We start from the raw sequence: 17,561 nt of genomic DNA on the forward strand, positions 1-17,561 counted from the left end.
CGAAGTCCTGAGGTTGATAGTGTGATGTGTCTCCAACCAAATCTGACCTTGGAGTTCTTAACACTACAAAATAGGGGAAAATGAAACAGGGTAAGCACTTTGTGCTTAGTAAGCTCATGTAACAAGAATTATACTTACTTAATATTTTCAATACAATACAGTAAACATTCATATATCCATTCAATGCATTATTACCCTAACATGCACAAACTCAACATTCAAGTTAGTACAATAATTTCCATGTGTAAATAATATATATACCATGATTGATGAACTCATCAATACCATGATTTTCATTCCCTTATTTTTTTTATATTTATCCCGTTGAATTTCTTGGAATTTTCGATGGATTTTCAGAGATACACTTTTAGTGTACATTTCCGAGTCCGTCAATTCATATTCATGTGCTCACATTTCCATTTTAGAGAGGACACTCTCGCGAACCTCATCCTTACAGCAAGATTACCAATCCAGGCTAAATCCCCTACAACGATAATTACTCTAATGAGCTTGGATCTAAATTACCAGTCCAGGCTAAATTCAGACCCTAATTTGGATTACCCGTCCAGGCTAAATCCGGTTTACACATATTCTTCGGGAGAGCTATATCGAGATAGGATCACCCGTCTGGGCTAGATCCTTTTTACCGTCAATTCCTTTTCAGAGATCCATCGAATTTTCCTTTCATTCAATCGGGATTGCTTCCCATTTTATCAAATATATCAATTTTTCATTAATTTTCATACAATGAACATTCAAATCATATTCACATCAATAACATACATTTCAAGCATTTAAGAATATAATTCAAGTTACACGAACTTACCTTGATACTTGTTCCTGTACAAAAATCTATTAATCCCGAACTTTTTCCTTTCCTCAATCTAGCTTCGTATTTGAATCTTCTGGATCTAAATAAATAAATTTAATTATCAATTTAATACATTTCATGTTCATATGCAACATTCTGTATAATTTCATTATTATTTATAGTTCATTCAAAGCTGTCTACTTGAGTTATAGTCACTAAATTATTTTTATCTTGAGCTACAGAACTCCAAATTAGGATTCGCTAATTTTTCCTGAAACTAGACTCACATATCTTCTTACCATAAAATTTCCAGAATTTTTGGTTTAGCCAATAAGTACAGTTTATTCTTTAAAGTCACCCCTGTTCTGCAGTCTGACAGTTCTGACCCTTTTTTACTAAAAATTAATTATCTCTTCATACAAGATTCAAATGATGTTCTCATTTATTTCTTTTAAAAATAGACTCATTCAGAATTCTATAAATATAAATTTAAACCCTTAATTATTTTTATTCAATTTTTTATGATTTTTCAAATTAAGAATAGGGGAACTCAAATTCATTATGACCTTGTCTACAAAATTTATTATATCTCAAAATTTACAAATCCATTGCTTACACCGTTTCTTCTATGAGAAATTAGACTCAATAAGCTTTAATTTCATATTTTGTTCATCTTCTAATTCGATTCCTACAATTTTTGGTGATTTTTAAAATTAGTCTACTGCTGTTGTCCAAACTGTTTTAGTGCAAGCTGTTTATTACCATTTTTCCCCTAGGCTTTTAATAAATGATAATTTCATCCCTACTCAATTAGCCTCTCAATTGAGTTGATTTTTCTCAATTAACACTTTATTATATCACCTTAAACTAGTTTACAACCATTGGAAATCATAATTTCAGCACTAGACTTTAATTCTAAACTTTTTCACAATTAGGTATTAAAAATCAATTTCTATTGAAATTACCTAATAAAATAATATCATAAACAAATTAAAGCTTCAATTTCATTCTATTTCATCATAAAATTACAGTACTCAACCATGGTGACTTTCAATTTCATCCATGAAATAAAAAACTAATGAATTTAATAGTAGGACCTAGTTGTAAAAGTCTTAAAAACACAAAAAAATAAGAAAAAGGCAAGGATTAACTCACTTGATGCAAAAATTATGGAATACCAGATTAAAGGACCCCTCCTATGGCGTTTTGGATGATGAGAATGAAGAAAAATGAAGAGATATCTAGATTTTTCCTATTTAGTCCTATCTTTATTTAGTTAATTATGCAATATTCCAATTTTACCCTTAAATCATCAATTTTCCTGCTGATTTCATGCCCTTGTCCTCCAGCCCAAATAAATTTTGGGTCTAACTTCCTTTTAAATCCTTTCTCAATAGACTCTTAAGCTATTTAATCATTCTAGCAACTTTTATACCTATTACAATTTAGTCCTTTTCATTTAATTACCTACCCAAACGTTAAAATTTTCTAATGAAATTTTAATACCACATCACTAACATTTTATAAATATTTATAAAAATATTTCCTACTCATTTTTACGAGATCAAGGTCTCGATACTTTGTTTTTACCCAATTCCTTCAATAATTCCTTTTTTTTTCTAACCACTAAATCGGTAAAAAAATTTTATCGATATTTTCATATGATTTTCCTATTATATAAATATTCATGAAAAAATATTTAAATAAATTTCTCTTTAAATCGGATCTGTGGTTACGGAACCATTGTTCCGATAACCTTAAATTTAGGCCATTACATGTGGCTCCTGAAATCTGCTTAAATTGTTTGATTTTTGCTCTATTTTCGCTCGTTTTGCTTCTAAATGCTCTACTAAGTATATAAACATAAATTTAAAGGATTGAAAGCATAAAATTCACCATTTTACATTGATTAATCACCCAAAAACGCATTAAGAACAAGATTAAAATGTATTACTTTTGACACTTATCATAATGATTGTTTCAACATTTATACGGTGCACCATATAATGAAGTTTATATTAAAATCATAGAAGAATTTAAAATGCTAAAAGCATATAGAAATTCCTGAAAAATTGTTCAATATGTTTGCATAAATATTCATATAAATTAAAATGATTTGAACATATGTGGTAAAAGGATTCAAAATACCTATTTCTATTTTTATAGAATGGTCATGATCAAAGTTTGCTATGCTTATTGTTGGAACTTTTGAAGAGATCATATTAAATATGACTCCTATTTTCAGTCAAATTTGAGAAATAATCTTTCAGTTAAACTCTGTTTACTTGTTTCAATCAAACACTGATTAGTTTAGATTATTTTATTATTATTTTACCTATGAATTTAGCCTATAAATAGGCTCTTTTACAACCTTAGAATAGACACCCATTAGAGATTAGAACTCATAACACATTTAGAAAATTTTGTGTTTACGTTTTGAGGGTTCTTTGTTTTCGAGTTTTTGAGGTTTAGTTTTTATCTCCATCTTTTGTACTCTTCGTTCCTTTTCCATTATAATAAATTTATCTTTGCCTGTGGTTTTTTATCCTCTTTAGAGGAGTTTTTCTATGTTAAATTTGTGTGTTCAATTTCTCAATTTCTTCTGCTATTTTTACTTATTCGTTGCTTAATCGGGTCGATTCCTACTAAGTGGTTTCAGAGCTAGTTTAATTTTTATAGATCAGCACATTCAGATATGGCAGCAATAAGGTTTGAAATTGAGAAGTTCGATGGTGAGATAAATTTCAATCTATGGCAAGTTAGGATGATGGCAATTCTAGTACAATCCGGTTTGAAAAAGGTTGTTACTGAGAAAAAGCCTGAGAATCTAAATAACACAGAATGGGAAGAGCTTGATGAAAAGGCTTTGTCTGCAATCCAGTTGTGCCTCGCAAATATGATATTGCAGGAGGTATTGATGGAGAAGACCACATTTGCCTTGTGAAAAAGGTTAGAAACTCTTTATGTGACTAAGTCTCTGGCTAACCGTTTAGTGTTGAAACAACGTCTATTTATGTCTTGCATGAACGAAAGTGAGCTTCTTAGAGATCACATCAGTCAATTCATTACTCTTTTAAATGATTTAAAGAACATTAAGGTTCATATTGATGATGAAGATCAAGCTATACTATTATTGTGCTTTTTACCCCCCTTCATACAAATCTTTCAAGGAGACCCTAGTTTATGGCAGAGACAACCCCTCGTTCGAATATGTAAAGGATCATTTGTTGAGTAGAGCCAAACGCGACAATAAGTTTGGTTTGGATAGCAAGGCAGATAAGCAAGCTTCCATTTTGATAGCATCAAAGAAACGGGACAAAAGGTGTTGCTATTGTAAAAAGTTAGGTAACGTCAAAGTAGATTGTTATAAACTGCAAAATAAAAGAGCTACTGAGAGTAACGAGGAAGATGTAGCTGGTGCTAATTTGGTCGATGAAAATGATGATGATTTCTTGTTAGTGTTAACGAGTGATAATTCCAAGTTTACGTCCGAGTGGATCCTAGATTTAGGATGTTCTTTCCACATGTGTCCTAATAGAGAATGGTTCTCCACATACAGTTCGGTTGAAGGTGAAGTTGTGCGCATGGAAACGATTCATCTAGTAAGGTAATTGGTATTGGTACTGTTAAAATTAAGATGCACGATGAGACGATTAGGACTGTAACAAACTGTTAAAATTAAGATGCACGATGGGACGATTAGGACTGTAACAACCCATATTTCACGGGCACCAGAAAAGTGAATTTAGGGCCTCCGTCTTAGGAAAACGAGTCCGTAAATATTTATTAAAAATATTTACGTAGTTAGTTATGGGTTGAATTAGATTTTAATTAGGTGAATTTATTTTTAATTAGAAGTAATTAGTAGAAAGGACTAAATTGAGTAGAGCATAAAAGCTTAATCATAGAATAAGAAAGGGATAAAGGATTAAATTAGTAATTAAACCAAATTAGTGACATGTGTATGCTAGAGAATGAGTACATGTGTATTTAAATTATTAGTACAAATGTATAATATATATATTTACTTATTTATTAAGTAAAAGATATTTACTTTTATTATTATTATTATTATTATTATTATCTATTAATTGAGATAATGACAAATGTATGGTGTGGGATTAATACATGTGTACATGTGTTTATGAATACACATGTAGTATTTTTATTTGTATTAATTAGATATTTTATTAATTATTAATTTAGTAAATGAAAGTAATAATAAACAAATCATAAAAAAAATAGAATAGAAAAGTTACAGAGAAAGTCACGAAAATTTGGGAAAGAAAGAAGAAAAGAAAATAAAAAAAAGGAGAAATTAGAGTTTAAAAGCTTGAAAGTTAAATTGGTAAGTCAATTAAGTCACTTTCTTTGTGATTTTGATGTTTTTGGAGTCTTAGAGTAAAGTACTCTTGAATTTGTGTGGAAATATTGAAAGTTGATAGACTTTTGAGTAGGGTTTATGTTGAATAAATAATGAAATTAGGGATCAAATTGATAGAATTGTTGATTAGAATTGATTAGAGGACTAAATTGTAAACTAGGCTATAAGTTTTGAGTTTATGGGCTAAATTGAAAGAAGTTTGAAATTATGGTAAAATAATGAAAATTTGATGGTTATATTGAAAGTTTGATGGAAATTGAATAAGAAAATGATGTGAATTGTAAAAAGGAAGAAGATGAAAATAGTTAGGACAAATTTGGGATTTAGGTAAAAGTTGCATGAAAAGTTATTATTTTATATAAAGTATGTGTGTTATTAATTAATTGTACTTATGCTAATTTTTGTAGCAAACAAGGAAACCGAGACGTCGAATACGAAGGGAACGGAAAAAGTGATCGAGGAATAACTCGAGAAAAAATATCGGTTTGTATTATTATAATTCAAGTTATTTCTTATTAAATGCTTAATTTTAATATGTGTGTATGGAATTTGAATGTGAGGTAAATATTGTTATTTAAGTTGAATGTGAATTAGATTTATTTGATGAATAAATATATGTATGTAAAATTGAATTGAGTAATGTTGGTATGCATATGAATTTGAATTGAGAAATATGTGAGAAAATGTGGTCAAAGTGCAATTGATGTGAATTGACTAAAATAGAGGAAGTAATCCGATACCCTATTAACTAGTCGGGCTTAGTGGATATAGTTGGCATGCCATAGGATTGGAAAGGTTTAGGGATACTTCGACTTCGAGTCGATGAGACACTTGGTGTGTCTTATTGCTTCGGATAGATTCGATGAGGCGTTGGTTGCCACTTTGCTTCGGCTTAGCCGATGAGACGTTGGTCATCACTTATTTGCTTTGAACTATCGGATGAGGCGTTGGTCGCCATTCAGGTGTGTTTGGTTGGATCCGTGTATCCGCCAAAGTCTGAGTCATGTTAATAGGGGAAAATAAGTGAAATAATAAAATTAAATGAATTTGATTAATTGAGCTATCGAATGAAATGAGAAAGTGATATAATGTGAGATGAAATTTGTAAAGAGATTGAAGGCATGAACCAAAGGTTCATGAAGTATTTATATTTGAAATATGAATTGAATAATTATATGTGGTTGAGAGATAAATCAAAGGTTCATGAGTTATTTGAAATCTTATTGATGATTTATTGGATTTATCATTGGAAATGATATAATGGAAATATAATAGTTTGATATGAATTTATATATATGATTTATGTTATGATATTTTTTTGTTGTTATAATTTGAATTATGATAATACCACTGAGTATTTCCAAGACTCAACGTACGGTTGTTTCCCGTGCGCAGGTTAGGTAAAGTTGAAGTTCAGTCAAGCATCCGAGTCAATCCCAACCTCAACTCAATTTTGGTGATGCATCTATCTTTTAGAAATGTGGCATGTACTAGGTTTAGTGTTTGTCACTTGTAAATGTTTTATATTTTGAATGTAAATGTGGTGTATAATACTTAAGAGGTAATGAAATGAATGAATGAAAAATTGCTAAGTTTGAAGGGTTTGATGAATGTTATTTGATCAAGATTTATAAGTAAATATTTTGGGCAAGAATTAGGTGTGTTTAGTATGTGAAAATAGCTTTAAAATGGTGAAAAATCATGTTTCCACACGGCCTAGTCACATGGGCGTGTGCCCAGGCCGTGTGGCAAAGTCAGACTTGCCCACAGGTTAGTCCCACGACTGTGTGAGTAAGTCAGATTTGCCCACGGGCAGGCCACACGGGCATGTTCCAGGCCACACGGGCATGTTCCAGGCCACACGGGCATGTCCCAGGCCACACGGGCGTGTGCCCTTATTCTCAAGAAAAAGTTTCCCAAGTTCTCAGTTTAATCTCAAAACACTTCCTAAGTATATTTTGGGCCTCGTAGGTCCATATTAGGGACTTAAAGGTGGAATTTAAGAAATTTTAAATTGAAATATAGATTTATGACATAGTGTTGTTCGTTATTAGTGTTTAATTTTGGTAATGCCTCGTAACCCTGTTCTGGCGACGGGTTGAGGTTAAGAGGTGTTACAAAGACACTCTCAGATGTCAAGTATGTACTTGATTTACGAAAAAATCTCATCTCATTGAGTATTTTAGACTTGAAAGGATGCATAATCAACATAGAGTCGAGTGACATTAAAGTGTCTCGTGGAGCTCTCGTTTTGTTAAAAGGTAAAAGAATTGGCAGTCTTTATATTCTGGAAGATTCTACAGTGACCGGTGAAACTGGACATCCCTCGTCCGTTATAGAGTCGAAGTCAACTCGTTTGGAGCGGAGGCAACCTGGTCATAGGAGGGAAAAATGTATGACCGTTTCGTTGAAGAGAGATTCTCTTTTGGATGCAGGTTTTGAAAAGTTAGGGCACTGTGTTCGTAAAAATCAAACCCGGATTAGTTTTGATTTGGCAGTGTACAAGTCGAAGGCTAGAAGTCTTCCAATTTCTAAGCACAATTTAAAGATAGGCTCGTGGCGGGCTTTGGCAAAGATGGCGTGGAAATATGAGTCAATATGGAGATTTATTAAATATGACTCCTATTTTCAATCAAATTTGAGGAATAATCTTTCAGTTAAACTCTGTTTACTTGTTTCAATCAAACACTGATTAGTTTAGATTATTTTATTATTATTTGACTTATGAATTTAGCCTATAAATAGGCTCTTTTTACAACCTTAGAGTAGACACCCATTAGAGATTAGAGCTCATAACACATTTAGAAAATTTTGTGTTTATATTTTGAGGGTTCTTTATTTTCGGATTTTTAGGGTTTAGTTTTTATCTCCATCTTTTGTACTCTTCGTTCTTTTGCCATTATAGTAAATTTATCTTTACCAGTGGTTTTTAATTCTCTTTGGAGGAGTTTTTCCACGTTAAATTTGTGTGTTCAATTTCTCAATTTCTTCTGCTATTTTTACTTATTCGTTGTTTAATCGGGTCGATTCCTAACAGATCAAATATATTTTTCTAATTTTTTCTCACTTATGACTTTTAAAAGAATGGTGATACAAACGTTTAGCAAATGCGTTCAAGTGATCATTTGAAAAGCTAGCATTTAATATTGAATATATAGAATTTGAGATATCATGTGATGTTGTCATGAGGGGAAGTAAATACGCAGTATACTATTTTTTCCTTAATCGAGGTTTTGTTCCATTAAATTTTCTTATGTCTTATGTTATAAATATTTTATTATTATTTGAATATGCATCAAAATCAAAATAAGTTTAATATACTTTAAAACTCTAATATTCATTAAAAGTCTGAGTTTTATTTCATTATATTTCTTAAACTTTATAAATATAAACTTTAAACATCCTATTGATTAATAAAAATATGTAATACTTTTGCTCTCCCGATTTTTCTGCTCTTTACTTTTACTCTCTTGTATCTTTATTTCACCACAATCTTGTCTACGAAATAATTACTCAATATATTTCCATTGAATTGATATAAATTAAAAGCTGATTTAAAAAATTAATACCATTTTCTCATATCTCCCCACAAATTCCGTTGACAAGTATCTAAGAAACAAGAGATAGCCTAATTGTTTAAGCATTTCGATCTCTTTTTGTTAAAAAAAAAAAAGATGATAGAGAGAAATGCATTATATCATTCCTCCAGAAATGCCTGACATATAAAAATGGATAGATATAGAGAGAAGCTGCAGATTAGCGATAAGCTAGAAACTATAAAAGACGCAAGATACGTAAAAGAAAGAAATAGATGCCTTCTGTATTAAACCACAAGAAATCATCTTCATGGGGCCCCAATATGATCCATTCTATGGCAGTATTAAACACTTGCCAGTGGTACCATAATCATATAGTTTACAAGTATTTAAAATGATTAACTTAAGAGTTTATTTAAGTTCATTGGTATTATTTAAGAGTATCTAAGCGCAGTAACATAATCATATAGTTTACAAGGGTCACTAAACCTTCCATCTTATGGCAGATAATTTAACTACACTACAAGAAAACCTTTTACGCTGGAATCGTGAACATCTTTGATGCATACTTACTGTTTTCTGGACCAAATATATAATAAGTATTGAGTGATAAGTCGGTTTAACCCGTATTTTGCATGCCGGCAGCAATACCCTTCATGGTCAAGATGAGGGTATCCTCCAAACCAGGGGCATAGTCACTTGTTGGGTTCAGTTTCACAAGCTCATCTGCAGGTTTGCAGATGTGTGGCCGAAACTTCACGTTGTAATTTGGGTCACGGATACGTTTAAGTGTGTAGGCCTGGCAGACGTTTAGTGTTGTGATGTATGAATCACGCAGCCGGAGTCTTTGCTTTAGGTAGGGGTCCCCTTCAAGAAGATCCTTGTGCGCAGCAATCTGGAAACAAAACAGAAAAAGGAGTAAATTTATAGGCTCAAAATATAAGGGAATTTGGATCTGTCTAAACAATTGTATTATTTTTTTTTTTTTGAAAGAAATGAATGATAGGAGGCATCATGTTCCGGTTGCTGTACCTGGAGGAGAAGGCATTTTGTTTCTTCATAGTTGGTCCTTAACCTCTCCCCGAATGACCACAGTTCTGGAGAAACAAGGAGCTTATCATATAAGCCTGCGATCCCAGGATCTCCCTTCGCAAAGACCATTTCGACTAAATCGATTGTCACCCTAAAGAAAGGCCATTCATTGTACATCTCCTGTAGCATTTGCAGATTCTTAATGTCCTTCTCAATGGCATGTTTAAATGCCGCTCCAAAGCCAAGCCAAACGGGAAGATGAAATCTTGTCTGAGTCCAGGCAAAGATCCACGGGATTGCACGGAGGGATTCAATACCGCCACTTGGCTTCCGCTTTGATGGTCGGCTACCAATATTCATCCTACCATACTCCAACTCTGGTGTAGCCTACAGCAGAAGTAAATAGTATTATTCAATTGAAAACACTTTTAATTAATTTAGATGGTCTTAAGAACATCATAATGCAAGATCACTTACAAGGCGGAAATATTCAACAAATCGAGGTTCTTTGAAGACGATGGAACGGTACTCCTCAGTAGCAACAATGGCCATTTCATCCATCAGTGCACGCCATTCAGGCTTTGGTGAAACTGGTGGGTGCATACCATGCTCAAGTGTGGCAGCTGTAAAACGCTGGAGTGTTCTAAAGCACAAGTGCTCCTCCCCAAACGATTGCTCAATAACTTCACCTTGAACTGTAACACGAAGTGATCCGTGAATAGTTTCTGGTGGTTGAGATAATATAGCAAGATGAGTTGGACCACCTCCTCTTCCAACAGTCCCACCACGACCATGGAACATTGTTAGCTTCATTCCAAATTGCTTAGCAACCTTTATAAGCTCCTCCTGAGCTTTGTATAATTGCCAGGCAGCAGAGAGACGCCCAGCATCTTTACCTGAATCTGAATACCCAATCATAACTTCTTGCTTTCCATTGATCCGATTTCTGTACCAATCTACTGAGAAGAGCCGAGCCAAAGCAGCAGGTGCAGCCTCCAAATCTGCAAGCTTCTCAAACAGTGGAACAACTCTTAATGGTTGCTTCACATGGCATTCACGTTGCAGGAGCTCAACAGCAAGAACATCAGAAGGTGCAGTTGCCATTGAAATGATGTACGCTCCGAAGTTATCTGCTGGGAGCTCTGCTAGGACATTGAATGTGTCTAAAATATCAGCAATTTCTTCTGTTTTAGGAAGATCTGAACCAAACAGTGGACGCTTGCCACTTAGTTCAGATAATAGCCATTCCTGCTTTTGTTCTTCAGACCACTCTCGGTAGGAACCAATTTCCAAGTGTTTGGTAATGGCATCTAAGACATCTGTATGACGGTCAGACTCTTGCCTAATGTCAAGTCTGACAAGTGAGAGCCCAAAGGTTGACACTTGCCTCAAGAAATCAAGAAGGCTTCCATCAGCAATTGGCCGGTCACCACAACAGCAAAGTGATCTATAACAAAGTTCAAGAGGTTCCAGGAACTGCATAAATTTTAAAACTTAATTAGTGCCAGGGTCAGTTAAGAAGAGGTTACTATAGAAAAAATATACAAGTAATAAAATGCTATTCATGATCATAACAAAAATAATTACTTGAGAGTGACGTAGAATGGTCCTTCAGAACCTAATTCAATAATTATTATTTTTGGGTGGGGATTTTCCCGTTCCTAATTACAACAATATAGTCAAGAGGAAATTTACTATTCTCTGTGTTGTTCCGACTCTTAATTTTTGTCAAAGAACCTATGTTCAACACCTAAGCCTGGTGCATATCAAGGCATGGCTATGGCCCTCCAAGGATTCTTCAAGTACATGGAAAAAAATGAACATACCCATGTTGGATGCATACCCGCAACAGACACTTGAAAAGTGTAGAGTGGCATATGTAAATCTCTATTTCACTTGTGAAAAGTAGGGATATTCCAAACTAATAATAAAACCATGATATAGGACAAACAAAAAGATACCTGCTCAATGTTGGTGAAAGTTGCTTCCTCTGGAATCTCAGACATACCATGAGATAACAATTGCCGTGACCTTTCACGTGTTTGATACAGCTTGTCCCTAACATCACCAAGAATAACACGGTAGGGTTCACTGGGAGGGATTTGTTTCCAAAACTCTGCATCAAGAGTTACATCAATTAGAACTTAACCAACATAACAGATCATTGAACAAAATATTTGTAGATACTGCCATTTCCAAGTCACTTAGTCTAAGTTCAATCTTTGAGCATGCTATAAAACATACACTAAAGAAAAATCTTATCCCGTCGTGGAGAATTGGCCAGGGAGAAAAAGTCTTTATACTTCAATTCAAAGTATATTCTGATAACAAGAACTTCAGTCCATTCTGCAAAGCTATTTAATCATGTAGAAAGTGCATAATCTAGATTCAGAATAAAATGCACACAAAACAGAAACCAGCATGTATACCTATGTAGTGTTTAGCATCTCTCCTTAAGGATCTATGAAGTTCATCAGCACGAACACGAAGCTCATCACTGCAACGCCACATGGACAACTGCAAAGACATCAACAAGAATTTGCCTAAAATGGGTCCTTTCAGAAAAGCTCTATAAAGCATGTTCGATGGACGAGCTTAATACCTCAAACATCAGATCCTCAATCTGGGAATAGTACAAATTGGCAGCCATCATTCTAGCCAACAAGCAAACATCCCTTGTGACCTCAGGAGTTACCCTTGGGTTGCCTGCATGATAAATCAAGAAAATGCTGAAACACTCCAAAAGCTATTTGAGTACCTCCAATTTTAACTAATTAGAAAACTATTTCATCCTAGAAGGTAAAATCTTTTGATATTTATTTGTTCAAGTCAAATTTTACCATCACGATCACCACCCATCCATGAAGAAAATTGGATAAGTGGTGCGTTATAGGGAACACGTTCATTAATTCCAATGTTCTTCAAAGCCGTGTCAACTCGGCGTAAGAATTTTGGAACACCCTTCCATACTGTTTCATGGAAGTAGCTCATTCCTGCTCTCATCTCATCTTGAGGAGTTGGAGGGGTCCTTCGAATCTCATCTGTACGAAATGCAGCTTGTATCTACATGGAAAGGGAAACCAAAACAAAAACAATGAGAACCAAGGTTCTTTTCTTTTGTGGGACATGGATAGCAAGCTTATGTACACATTAAAGAATATCATGACAAGGTGGTATACCTCACGCCCAAGAGCCTCGTCGAGCTCCTGCTTATCGTCTGGAGTAATATCTTTAGCATACAACTGCGCTAAACAATTCCTTATCCTGGACAAATGATAAGGGCAGAAAAAGATTCTTTAGAATCAGAAGCATAATAGTGAATGGAAATAGGTTTCGAATTGATATTGTTTCATCACTGAAATTCTTGTGATGTAATGGGAAGACGGTAAGAAGAAAAAATCGATTAACGGACCTTCCATGCTTCTGCAGTAAAGATCTTCGAACTGATTGTGTAGGATGAGCAGTGAAGACTAGATCCACAGTCTGGTTCTTAAGAGCATCAAAGACTTCCTGAGGAGACTTCTTCAGATCAACCACAAGTCTCTTGAGAGTTTCCTCCAAGTCTGATTCAGTTGTTGCATTGTTCTCATCAACAAAATCACCTTTCTTCAACTTGATCCTTCGACGGTGAGCAATCTGGACTTCCTCGGCCAGGTTAGCCAAGTTAAGCATGTGGGAAAAAGCTTTAGCTACAACAATGGAGTCCCCGGGATCCAAACTCGTCAATACATTTCCCAACTCCTCAAGTTTCTTGGGGTTATTCTTCCCTTCATACTCAGCAGAAAGTTCATAACATTCTTGAACCTAAACAAATCAAACACCAACAATACAACTTTATCTTCATAAATCACTGCATAAGTGTCAAGAACAACCCCTTTTTTACCATCTACCACAAAAAATGAACAACTGAACAGTCTAAGAGAAACAAATAAGACCTATCAGGATCCACATAACCTTCTAATATTCTCAGTAGTGAGGATTCATATGCGGAAACAAGAAAACTCAGATTTCAATGAAATCAAAATATGAAATTCTCATGAGTCAGTGTACACTCAATCTATGTTTCGCAACTCATGTGAGTTTCGGATACCAGTAAGCATGCAACTAGAATACAGTCCATGTTTCAAAATTTTTCCATATATTTGGAGCTTCATACTCTATACATGTCCAAACTTGTCAAGCACGACCACTTTTAAGAAACTAAAAGAGTCCAGTAACATGCACTCAACTGATAATGAAGCAGACTATTGTCATTTACAAAGGGTAGTAATACTACCATGAACATTCATCATCGTTTCAAACACTTCCAACCATTAAAACTTCAAACTCTAATTTAAGCATGTTTCAGAAAAGAAATCCCAATCCTTTGCCATTCTAAATAAAGTGTTTGAAAACAAGGGCATTGACCAAACGATCAAAGACCAAATTTGAAAAAACAAGAGAGTAATATACCGTTTCCTTAAGATCCTCGCCATGCAAATCTTGAAGAATATCAAGAAACCGATCCAAAAGCAAAGCATCATATTCCACCAATTTATCATCTTCACTCACTTTAGCAGGAACCAATTGCCGTAACTGCGCATCAATGGATGCCAACTTCTCGAACTTGCCATTATTATTATTATTATTATTATTATTATTAAAACTCGCCATTACCACACTCCTAAAAACTTCGTCTGCATAAAAGATAATTACCAATTTTAAATTACCAAAGCATCATAAACCCAATATCAAGTATTTGATATACAACAAGCTTAGTCTCCTATACATGCACTGGCAGTTAAGTTCTTTCAATCCACGAGGAAGTTAAAAAACTGTCGTATATTTAACTTTCAAAAAAAAAAACTCTTATATATTTCATTTATTTTTATTTTAAATATAATTTAAAATATAAGCCATTGAGACCCAGAAAAATAGAGCCTATAAAATCAAAGAATTCGATAGAAAAGCCATCTGCATTCAAAAAAGTAGCCGTAGTTTCAGGGGAAACAAAATTGACCTTTGTATAAACTAGAAAACAGAGCATGTAAAAAGAAAAGAGAGAGAGTAAAAACTAAAAAGTTACATGATTTTGAGATAAACCCAGATTTTGATAATCAAATTGAAGTTTATGGATAATTCAGTACCTGAATATAGGTCCCTGAGAAAAACCCAAACGCTGGATCAGAAAAAAAAATTGGGAGGAAAAGAAAAATTACAGAGAATTGTGACTTACAAGAAATAATGAGCAAAGTTAATTATTTATGCAAGAAAAACTCTTGTCATTTAGTTGATCATAATTTATTTATTTTTCTGGTAAAGAAATTAGTATTTTAAATTACGTCGAAGAATCATCAAAGTAATTCCTTTTCTCTTTACATGTTTTCTTTGGAATATTCTTTCAACTTTAAAAGGATTCTTCTAAATCCTAACCAAGTATTTAGAATATAAAAGTTTATTTTGTAAAATAATATATAATAAATAATTAACGAATCCTTTAAAACTAATTAATAATAATAAGTGTATTATATTTAAAAAGAAAAAATATATTAAACTAAGAGAAAAAATAAAATTTAAGCATATAAATATATGATTTTAAGAATATGAAATAAGTACAATTATTTATTATTATGTTGTCATTAATTTTGAGCTGATATCGAGTTAACTTGTAACACTAACTCAATCAACAGTATTATTAAAAAAGATAAAAATTAAAAAAAAAATATCATTACTTGGTAAAATTAATAAATAAAAGGAAATTAAAATAAAATATTTGAAAAATATAAAATACATCTCTAATTTTTTTCCTTCTCATTATTCGAATTAATTTTTATGTATTAAAATAAAATATAATCTTCCTTTATATATTTTTCCTCTCACTTTTCTTTCACAATATGGAATCTTTGAATGTCACAATATGGAATTGTTAAGAAATCAAAATAACATATTTAATTTAATTAAAATATTAAATAAAGTATATACTAGTGGATGCTACATGTGAAGAGATGATTGGATTTTGGGACCTTAAAAAAGAATATTTTTTTAAAATACGTACAACAAGGTTCAAAAAGGAGTTAAATTGAAGATAAAGTGACTTTTGATGGGGATATTTTTCTTTATCTCTCGTAAGTATAAACTATCACCAAGTTGGGCCGAAAGTAAAAACTATCAATTTGTTAAATCTTAAACCCTAACATACCTTAATGAGTGAATTTAGAAGATTTTTTTTAATTATTGTAAAATTCATTTCATAAATAAAATTTGAATAATTTATGTATTTGTTAGAGATTATATGAATTAAATTTTGTCATAAGTTGAATTCGTATGAAACTATTATTCTTTTATTTGACTTTGATTAGAACAAAATCTTTTAACCCTTTCTCTTGTATTATTTGTTTTTTCGAAAGAATTTTCATGTAAAATATGTGTACTCTTATTTTTCTTTTCTTATTACTTTGCAATCGTTCTACTACTATTATCGATGTTTAACCATTAAGAAGATATTATTTAACTATATATGATAAATTTTTAGAAATCTCCTACATAAGTAATTAAGTATGCTTTACAGAAATATTTTACCATAATTGATTCGCTTACAAGTATATCAAAATTGGATAAATCTCAAAATTTGATTTAATATATAATTTGATATGTTAAATTTAATTTTGTGAAATTATATTTATGAAAATTTGGTCGCGGTTCAAATGTATATATAAAATTTTTAATTTTAATTCAATCGTATTATTTAAAGAAATAAATACATCAATTTAATTATATATTAGATACATATAATTATTTGAATATGCAATATGCAATATGTAAATGTAAAATGTTTCTATAACGATAATTGTGTTAGTTATTATTGAAAATTGAATCAAATGAAAATCTCAGGTATAACAATGCACAAAATCAAAGTTCATGTATAATATTGCATATTAATTCAAAGCTCATATATAATTTTGAGATTTAACTCTATTAACATCAGTCCAAATTGATGTTTAATCAAATATTTGAGAGTTACTAAGTTTGAAAAAAAAAACAATACTCATTTAAAATTATAAAGTGAATTTAGACTCCAACATTTAAGGTGAGAGTCTAGCCAAATAAGTTTTTAAGATTACAAGATCTTATTTTATTTATTTTAATTAACATATTATATAATTATATCACATAAAAATTAAATTTATAATAATATATAATTATATAATGTAAATATAAAAAATTGTATTAAGTTGTTTTTACTAAAATAAAAATAATATAAATTAATTTTAATCTTATTTAATAAAAACTGATTAAATTTAAAAAAAATTTAAAATAATAATTTATAAATATTAAATTAATTTGAATAAATTAAAACTTTTATTTCAAACCGAATATAAACAAATCTAGATTATTTAATTATTATTTAATAATTCAGGATATGATTCAACGCATGCTATAAATTTTTCTAAAAGTGAATGGATAAATAAATAATAAATAAGCATTTACGTAATACATGAGTAGTTAATTATTATTATTTTAATGAAAGATCAAACATGTGTACTTACATAGCATGATAAGTGCTTGAAATTGAGGCCCCAGTGACTGCAGCTTCCATCTCCTCTCTCATGCATGCAGGGTTTCATCTGATTTAAAATCTACCAAATGTGTGACATTTGAAGATGTCGCCATTTCCCATGTGGTTTAGGTAGTGTTACCACATTTTAAATCTTGATGATGACGTATCTATAACTTAAAAAATATTTAAAAAATTTAAATTGCATTTGAGATAAAAATAAATAAAATTTGACTACAAATATTCATATTTTGAATTAAATTA

The 17,561-nt window shown here is 31.8% G+C and overlaps 1 protein-coding gene across 1 annotated transcript; it reads right to left on the reverse strand.

The window, feature by feature from the left end:
• Positions 1–8,990: 8,990 nt before the first annotated feature.
• Positions 8,991–15,087, reverse strand: LOC107895337 (phosphoenolpyruvate carboxylase). Its single transcript, XM_041085375.1, has 11 exons — positions 14,890–15,087; positions 14,216–14,439; positions 13,176–13,567; positions 12,943–13,027; positions 12,604–12,826; positions 12,366–12,469; positions 12,193–12,280; positions 11,725–11,879; positions 10,241–11,239; positions 9,764–10,150; positions 8,991–9,626 (listed from the first exon to the last, which is right to left on the reverse strand). The coding sequence occupies exons 2-11, from the start codon at positions 14,414–14,416 to the stop codon at positions 9,351–9,353; spliced, it is 2,910 nt and encodes a 969-aa protein (XP_040941309.1). The 5' UTR covers positions 14,417–14,439; positions 14,890–15,087; the 3' UTR covers positions 8,991–9,350.
• Positions 15,088–17,561: the final 2,474 nt, after the last annotated feature.

Source organism: Gossypium hirsutum, chromosome A13 (genome assembly GCF_007990345.1).
Source record: "Gossypium hirsutum isolate 1008001.06 chromosome A13, Gossypium_hirsutum_v2.1, whole genome shotgun sequence".
Taxonomy (NCBI): Eukaryota; Viridiplantae; Streptophyta; class Magnoliopsida; order Malvales; family Malvaceae; genus Gossypium; species Gossypium hirsutum.

What these genes read in the sequence shown, in the direction of transcription:
- LOC107895337 (XM_041085375.1), bottom strand. Translation starts at nt 14,416, where the DNA reads ATGGCGAGTTTTAATAATAATAATAATAATAATAATAATAATGGCAAG. An exon ending in GATGGGTGGTGATCGTGATG is followed by an intron (nt 12,470 to 12,603) that starts GTAAAATTTGAC and finishes TTTATCATGCAG; the next exon opens with GCAACCCAAGGGTAACTCCT. An exon ending in CAAAATGCCTTCTCCTCCAG is followed by an intron (nt 9,627 to 9,763) that starts GTACAGCAACCG and finishes TTTTGTTTCCAG; the next exon opens with ATTGCTGCGCACAAGGATCT.